Source organism: Merops nubicus, unplaced genomic scaffold, assembly GCF_000691845.1.
Source record: "Merops nubicus isolate BGI_N331 unplaced genomic scaffold, ASM69184v1 scaffold7287, whole genome shotgun sequence".
NCBI classification, from domain to species: Eukaryota; Metazoa; Chordata; class Aves; order Coraciiformes; family Meropidae; genus Merops; species Merops nubicus.
In genome coordinates this window covers 1-8,811 of record NW_008622214.1, presented here as the reverse complement: position 1 = coordinate 8,811, position 8,811 = coordinate 1, and the positions used below count along the sequence as shown (strand labels likewise).

The window sequence follows — 8,811 nt, the reverse complement described above, 5'->3', positions numbered from 1 at the left end:
AAAAGGCACAGCTTTTCCTCAGGCCTTCCTGCAGGCTCTACGAGGCAGAGCTCCACCTGCCTGCTGCAATGCTGAGCTCAGTCACTGCAAAGTGAGGCAAAGCCAGAGGAAGGCTCCCTGCCCCTCCACAGCTCTGCTCACACAGGTTATTCCTGCACCTACCTGATGTCAACTTTGAGTTTGGGGTAATACTGAGACACGTATTTCTTGATCAGGCTGTAAGAGGCCTCCTTTGGCTCACAAAGGCGGGTGAAAGCCAGGGGCAGGATATCTTCCAGTTTGACTTGTTGCTCTGCAGTCAAAGCTGAAGTGCTTTTCTGAAACACACACACTGTTACCCATCAGCAGGGCCCAAAACTCTGGCTCTTCTCAACCAGCAAGGCACAGGTGGGAAGATGTGCTCTGACACTGGCCACCCATCTGGAAAATCAAGTCCTGTAAGGCAGCTCTTTAACAGTTTGCAAAGTTTAGCAGCTGAAGTAAAACTGAGTGAGTTTGGCTGGAATTTTCATAGGAGTCTTAGGAAAGTTTTACAAATATAAATCGCTGAGTATTTAAACAACATCTGTATTTTTAATGATTTCCTTTCTTCTTCTATAAGCATCTTTCTCTGCTACCCTTCAATGAGAGGGGTGAAAATGATACAGGCTGACATGCAACTTAAAAAAAAAGGCAAGGCCTGTTTACACAGGTCAAACCCTCCCCAAAATGAACAGCAGCACAGTTTTTTTTTCCAGCTGACAGAACAAAATCCTGATGGCAGCTAAGCCTCCCTTCTGAATTTTCCTCCATCCCTTGGTTACTATAAGGAGGGGACAATCAGGGGAAAAACGGCCTGAACTTTATACAGAAAAAAGACAGGGGGGAATGTGCTGAAGTTTAATGATTTTGCTGCTGAACAGCAGCTTTGCAAACAGTCCAAGGGGTGAGGGTGCTGCTCACCCCAAGGGCTGCTCGACTGCACGCTGAATCCACTGACAACAGCAGCAAGCTGCTCGTTTTGCTGTGACACAGAGGAAGTAACATGGGACAAAGACACTGATAGGCTGCAGGCAAGGAAAGTGATGTGTTAGCAGGGACCTTGCTCAAACTTCTCGTGGAGCCAGTGAGCTCTGTTTAAAAAGAAGTTATGCTGCAGTTAATTTCCTTCAGTGCCCTAGTGCCAAGTGTGTCACTGTTTGCCTCAATTTTAGGTTTTTTGGTCTCCCTGGTAGCCAAGTATCAAGGTGTTACAATCCTCTCTGGGCTCACAGAGGGGCTCAGCAATTTCAGCTGGGCATTTTGTAACCACAGCATTAGAAACTGGTTTCATACACCCAGCCCAGCAGGGAGTGGAGAGCAGCAGTGCTGGGACCACAGCTAGCCCTGAGGACCAGGCTCAAAAAATCCACATCCCATTTCACTACCTCAGAATAATAAACACCCAACATGAGCTGCTTTCTCTCAGAAGCATCAGGACATTTTCTTCTTCTTCTCTCTGCCCTCAAAGCTGATGGAAAATCGTTCATCTGGCAGTCCTGAAGACTAAAGTCTTCCATTTATCCACACAACAGATATAACAGAAAGAGGAGTAGCAAAAAGATCTCTTACAACCTCTCTCCACCTGGCAGAGACAGAAGAGGAGCTTCATGGTTATTCAGTTTTCTGCCTCTGAACCAAAGCAGTGGGGTTTAATGTAAACATCTAAAATCTACAATTTTGATTATTCTACTTGGTTTTAATTTCTCATACGAGCTTTCTGATTCAAATTTTAGTAGAAGTGACATTTTAATTACTGTACTTGGGGAATGAAAGTACAACAAGGAGGAGAATGCTGTTTGGGTTGATGTTAGGCTGCATTTTGTGAGACATGTGTGATTCAGTGCAAGATTTTTCAGAGCATTGTTTAAAATGATCCATCTTACCTTTCTGTCTCTGGCTTTTGGAACAGTTTTTCCTGCGTTAGACACCACCACAAAGCTCCCAGAAGCTCCCTTTCCTTTCACCTAGTTTGAAAGAATGTTTATTTCAAACTTTAAGAAATCAACTCAGAATAACAAGAGACAAATTTACGTCACTACACGGATTTTGAACGTGCCGTCACCCTGGCAATGGGCTGTGGCAGAAGCCTGATTTGAACCCACTAAGACCAGAAAACATTAAAAGTCTGCTCTCCTGACCCTAACAGGTATCACAGGCTTAAATGACAGTGGTAAAAAAACCTCACAGGCTTAAATGACAGTGGTAAAAACCCCTAGAGAATCATAGAATTGCTTCAGTTGGAAAAGACCTTTAAGATCATTGAGTCCAACCATTAACCCAGCACTGCCAAGTCCACCACATGCTGCTGCAGAAGCTGTCAGACTCAGTTTGAAGAGACACATTGCTGCAATTGCAGCATGACAACACCAAGAAACGGTCATAAATTGGCCAACAGACAACTGTGCAAAGTATCTAACTGACAAAACAACACTGAAATTCTGCCAGTGTCTAACAAAGTGGAGATAGAGGTTGAGGAACCTCCACAAGGGAGAACACGACCATCCCATGGAGCTGCTAATGGAGTTTAGGAAACTCCTGTGTAATGAAATAACACCACACCCAGTGCTGCTCCACAAAGCAGCTCTTACCTGCCTAATGATTCCCCTCTCCAGCTCTCTTTTCAGGGCTTGCTTTAGAAGGTAGCCTCTCCTCTCAAGCTCCAGGGAAGGGTACTTGTGGATGATGTATTTCCGTATTGCCACCACCGAGGCACCACTCTTCTGAAAGCAGGCCTGAAACAGAAGCAAGCAGTAGAACCTCAGAACCTGCACTGCAATTCTCTTGCTGTGGGACTGAAGAACAGAGGTTGAACTGATGCACACAGCCCAGCACGTTGGCACAGGGTGCCAGGATTGGCCTTTTTCCCCACAATGACCCAAGAGTGTGAAATAAGGCAAATTAAATGCTTGACTTTCCCCTTCAGTGTCCAAATGGCAGAAAAGTAGTACAGCAAGTGTCTATCAACTGCTCCAGTATTGTGAAGCACTCATGAGTAATGGCAAAAACAGTACATGCTACTGCAAAACACAGTCACCTTTTGGCAAAGTATCTCAGAGTAATCAGTCAGAACAAGTTGCCAATTTTTTTTTAATAAGATGGAGGATTGATATTAGAAAACTAGTAAAAAAACCCAAGCTGAGGTTTATAGTTTGAAGATAGAGCAGCTGGAAAGGCCATCTTGCACTGGTGGAGTCCTGGTCTCCTGTGAAGGCAACATGCTGGGACCAAGCCTCAAGGGGAGAGCAGCAGCACAGCTACAACAGCACAGGTCTCTTCTTACAACCAGGAGGGGTACAGTAAACCCAGAGCAACACCCCTTTGGAATGCTGCCTTACAGTATTTCCATGCACCCTGAATTAGAATAAGTTAAGGCTGAAAAAAGCACGTATCAACTAGATGGATTAATCAAGGTAGATCAAGTTAAATAGAGCTAGAAGGCACATCAAATTAAATGACAGCAATCAACCAGGTTATGTCATCCTAGCTGTTTCTAATAATGTAATGAGGGAGGGAAAAATTCTAAACAGAAATAAGCTACAGTGCCCCTCACTGCAGCTCCACGGGCTCCCAGGCAGGAGCACACACATCTCACAGGGAGCCTCCTGCTAACAGACAGCACTGTCACCCTGACCATCAGCAAGCTGAAACTGTGGATTTTAGGCACCCAAATTCTTCTGCTTTGCAACAGATGAAAAGAAACATTTGTCTCCTGCTTACCCTGATGGCCTCGGTGAGGATAGCATCCATTTTGGGACGGGAGGTGGCAGCCATCTGTGTCTGCTTCTGTGCTCTAGCTAGCTGGCTAGCAGAGAGAGTGGCCCATGCAGGAATGGTCTTTTTCACCTTCTTCTCCTTTTCCTTGGACTGATCCTTCTCGCTTAGGGAAAATACAAAGCAATAGTAAGACAAGAGACAGTGTAAAAGGAGCCTACAAGCAGAACGACAGCTGAGAAAAGCCCAGAACATCTGACACTGAAAATAATTTATAGAATGTTTTGATGTTTCTACCAGAAAAAAAAAAGTCTGCCTTGATTTTCAGTCTCACAGATGTTCTAGAAGAGCAGCTACACTTGATTGGTAGCTTCTTGCCAAGAACTATGAGCACTGTTTGGAGGGACCCATCCTATTTTCCCTGTAGGGCTGTTCAGGTTGAAAAAGACCTTTAAGATCATTGAGTCCAACCAAGTCTTTTTTCCTCATCTCTCCCATCACCTTTTCCATCTCTAGAACCTGACTTTCTTCAGAATCCCACCCAAATCCCCGAATTCAGCACAAAGAAAGCCTTACTCCTTTTTGGTTTCTTCTGAGGACTTTGTTTCCTCCTTCCCTTCATTCTCAGGCTCCTTTGGCTGTTCTGGTTCAGTGGATGCAGCAGGCAGAGTTTCACTCTCTTGTTCTTCCCCAACAGAGGCAGATTCCTCAGAGGTGACTTCTGCATCTAAAAGATGTGACAACACATCAAGTTACTGCCTAAAACTAGACCCTGTTCTTCAGGAAGGCAGAGGGAAAAAAAGTTTCTAACCCCCTGAATTTTCCACTAGACAATTCCTTTTCAAATAATGTTTAAATTAGAGAATGTAACTTAAGAAGTGAACAAAACTCCTGAAAAGAGCTTCAATAAGGTGCAATCAGCCATCAAATGCCAGAAGAACCTCATGCAGCATTTTCACAATGAACTAATTCCTCCAGTCCCCTCCTCTTAACTCCAGAAGTTACTGCTGCAATCATCCCTTATCAGAGAGGCCTGGGTGAGGAAGGGAGGAGGAAATCAATACCATAAACCAGTAAGATTTTCCCCTAGGCTGACGTTTGTACTTTTAACCCAGAAAGGTGCAAGAACATACCTCTCTACAAGAAATCTGGATAAAGAACAAGCAGCTTTGTTTATGACCAACCTGTCTTCAAACGCTGCTGTTTCTGCACCACCTGAAGAATTTTAACTGTTCAGTCCCATTTTTCCAGACTTGGCAAAGCTTTAGACTGCACACACATTGGTAGAAACATTTGTTTATCAGCAGGATCAAACCCAAATCAGAAACAAACTTCCCAAGAAAAGGAGCTCCAGCATATTTAGCTGAGAACAGCTTACAGACTGGGCTGCCTGCTGGGTAAGATCCATATAAACTGCCACTACCCACTTTTTGGGTAAATAGCTCTCAACCATGACTGCTCCATGCAGAAGATGTGTCCTCTGTCTCTGGGAAGGAGCTTAAGCACTCCTGCAATGCCCAGTTTTCCCACAGAAGCATCATGCATTTAGAATACACAGCATATTGATAGTTCATTTTGTGACACCAAAACTAACCAAATACTGTACTGAAATGACACCTTCTGAGAAACTGAGGGGAAGCTGCCAAGACCAGGCACATTAATATTGGACTGGATTGTATGACACATTGTGGTGAAGTTCTTTTGTTCAGGAAAAGAAAGCAAAAAAAATGAAATACTTTGTTTTTTCCACTCATTAACTCCACCTTTCAATCTCAAGTGACCTTTCTGACACTACTGAAACTTCACAACTTCTACCTTTATTCTAACGGATGTGCAAGCTTCAAAGGGACTATATTTAGTTATATTTTCTTTCTGGAGTGTCAGGGCTTTGCCATGGGGTACGGAGGACAAAACACCAGGGTTCAGACTGAAAAGAGTGGCTGCAAAATGCAACTTCCCAATAAACTACCTGGGAAAAACCTGCGAAAAGAAGTTAAGCATTAATAATGTTTTAATCACAGCCATGAGGATTTGTTGGGAGTGTCAGAACACAAGCTCATGCCTGGATATGTGTTATAGAACTGTCACTGTACCTGCTTTGACCTCTTCCCCCTCAGCAGGTTTGCTTTTGGGAGGGGTTTCCCGGGAGGACGAGTTCACCGAGCGACGGATCGGCATCGTGTCCTCTTCAGCTTTCTACAAAAGGCATTCAGAGATCAGCACAGACACTGGAGGAACCAGAGAGGTTCTGAAATGGGATTAAAGTCAATCAAAGCAGCATAGTTGGAAATAGCCCGGTTACATTTGGATTTTTCAGAGTTTTAAGAGACAGTAACCCTCAAATCGGCTTCTTTGAAGCATACTAGGAGAGGATAGTTTCACATTTTACAGTTATAAAAGGAAGAATTTATTTTAAATTCCAAATTAAACGGGATGAGCATTTGAGGATTTGGACAAGTCCAACGCCTCGGGGAAGGCAGGGAAGGGGGAGGAGGGTGCCTACAGGGTTGATTACATTTCCAATGGAGTTTCCTACAAGCAGAGGAGAAAAAGTACCGAGTTTTTTTTTCTGGAAGTCAAGGACTGATCCAAGGGCAAGCTTGGAGAACGGGCCAGCCCCTACCTCACTTAACTTGTCCGTGTGGATCAGCTGAGCTCCCGTTAAGAGTGGAAGCGCCTTATGATGCACGGGTTCAGCTTCAGACAGATCAGTCGCCATTTAAATTAATTTCTAGCCCCAAGTGCAGGTAATACTGTGGAGCCCCAGGTTTTAACCCCAAGGACTTTTTTCCTAATGGTTTTCACAGTGCAGGGAGGAGTCAACCTGAAGTACAGAAAAGATGTGGTGTGAAAATTAACAAAACGAAACCGTCTGCGTCCATGTTCTAACAAACTAAAGATTAAAAAAGGAAAAGAAAGATAAATGACTTACAGCTTATGACTAACAAAACTGACAATCAACACTTGCATTCAACAAAGAGGCTAAAACATGTATGCAAACTGGAGTGCTATGGATGTGGCAGACATGGTTAAGGGGTAAGACAGACCTGCAGCCTGCTCCGCTAAAACAGATCTGAAAGGATAAAAAGGCTCTTTAAATGAACAGAAAGCATTAACAAAAAGCAGACACTGCACCAAGGAAGGTGCTGGGGTAACTAGTTGCTTGTTGACTTTGGGGAAAAAGCAGGAGCTGAGACATTGATCCAGCTTCTATCAGCCTAGGGAATTAAACTGTTAAATCTGTGAGGCAGCAAATTCGGATGCTGGGACCCAAACCATGCCCCTCCCAAAGGAAGCCCATGCAAACTTCAGAATTCAAGGAGTCCCTGAAAAAGAAAATAACCACCAAAGCAGCAGGCTCTGTACCTTTGACAAAAAAAAACCAAGCTTTACAAAGCTCTCCTCCAAACACAGGTGGGGGTCAGAACCCTGAGTGTGCCACGTTACACTTCCACCCCCTTCCTTACCTGTTGCCCATGCGGCTGCATCAGCCTCACCTAAGCAGAGGTGCTCCACTATTTCCATCCTGAAACAGAGGCTTGACCTGCTCGTTCACCTCCTCTTCTCAGCAAAAGCAAAGCCTCACCTCTAGCAGACCAGGGCTGGGTCTGTTCTCTCCAGTTCCATCCCACAATCAAGCTCCAGGCTGCCCTTCTCCTTGCAGAGCCAAATGCTCCTGATTTTGACCTGTTCTGCATGTTCTGCTCAGTCAAGGAGGATGACACTTACTATAAACTTTCACTTCTGATAGGTATTCCCCCAGCCTGGGTGTCTTCCTCTCAAACATCACTCTCAAGATGACCTTCACCACAGCTTCAGTGCTGTGCACTGCACTCTCCACTGCAGGGACAGATGCTCCAAACCACATCAACACCACCTCAATCCTTCCCCGAAAATACTCTTGCCTCTTACTGCTCCTCAGTGGGGACTCCTCACCTCCCTTCCTGGTATTTCCCCAGGCAAACCCAAACCCAGCCCATCTGGTGTTAAACCTCCAGTTGTGTTTCCATTCCAAAACTGGTGGCAGAAAGAAGCAGCCAAGGGGAACACACGTTAAATGTGATGGGTCACAGGGGCTGGAGGTGCAGGAGGCCACATCATGGTACCTACAAGATCTCCTCCCCAATAATAACAGCCACTCTGACAAATGACACTGAACTCCTCCTGCCTCAGCACCAGCAAGAGCCAATGGGTGTAACAGCACTGGGTGTTTTCTTCTGAGACAGAACAGAAAAAATCAACACAGACTTTATGCCAAAACCAAAATAAATGGGATGAATGAAGCGTTCTTATGAGATTTCGTGATGGGAAAATACTAATGGCCAATCAGAACACAGGAACTACAGCCCAGTGGGTTGGTTTTTCTCTTTTTTTGGGACCTTCCTCCCTCAAGTGTGGAAAGTGAGAGGGAAAAATTAAAAATTCCACCAGGCTTCAGCACAGTATCAAGTGTTTTTTCTAGCAAGCATAGCCTGAAGCCCTCTAAAAAACTGCCAGCCTTTTGAAGTGAGTTCTAAACCTGCCAGTTACAGACCCCTCTGCAAGGAGCTCATCTGGGGGCTACAAACACACCCAACACATGCACGTCCTATGGCTGACCTGGACCTGGGGTTTATTTACTCCTCAACTGAGTGACCTGCATGTCACATGGATATAAACACAGGACACCCAACTTTGACTTAAAATTCCCCAAGTTCTAAACCAGCCCCTTTGTTTAGATCTTGATATAAACTAGAGTCTTCCTGTTCTCAGGTGTGAATCTTAACACAGCACGACTCCACATCAGTGCCTACAGTACATGCAAAGAAGCCACCACCCAGCAGAAGTTCAGAGTGACCCAAACAGGAGCCTGGTGATTCCCTCCACGTTCCCATGGGTGGATCATCTCCTGCTCAAAAGGCTTCAGGAATCAGAGGGGCAGGAGGATAATCTCCTGTTGACTTCAAAGCGGTGCAAAGTCACAAGCACCACCTTGTGAAAGCTCAAGGACAACTCTCAGCCAGGCTGTTTCTTCCCACAGAGGAATCAAAAGCAGATTTCCAGACTGGGTTTAAAATATCATAGAATCCCAGCATGGTG

General features: G+C 44.9%; 1 protein-coding gene across 1 annotated transcript; it reads right to left on the bottom strand.

The window, feature by feature from the left end:
• Window positions 1-162: 162 nt before the first annotated feature.
• Window positions 163-6,559, bottom strand: HP1BP3 (heterochromatin protein 1, binding protein 3; the record flags this gene model as incomplete). Its single annotated transcript, XM_008944695.1, has 7 exons — window positions 6,356-6,559; window positions 5,826-5,928; window positions 4,309-4,459; window positions 3,739-3,898; window positions 2,610-2,753; window positions 1,905-1,985; window positions 163-317 (listed from the first exon to the last, which is right to left on the bottom strand). Coding segments are annotated over exons 1-7 (890 nt in total), but the record flags the coding sequence as incomplete, so codon positions are not given.
• Between the last annotated feature and the right edge of the window lie 2,252 nt (window positions 6,560-8,811).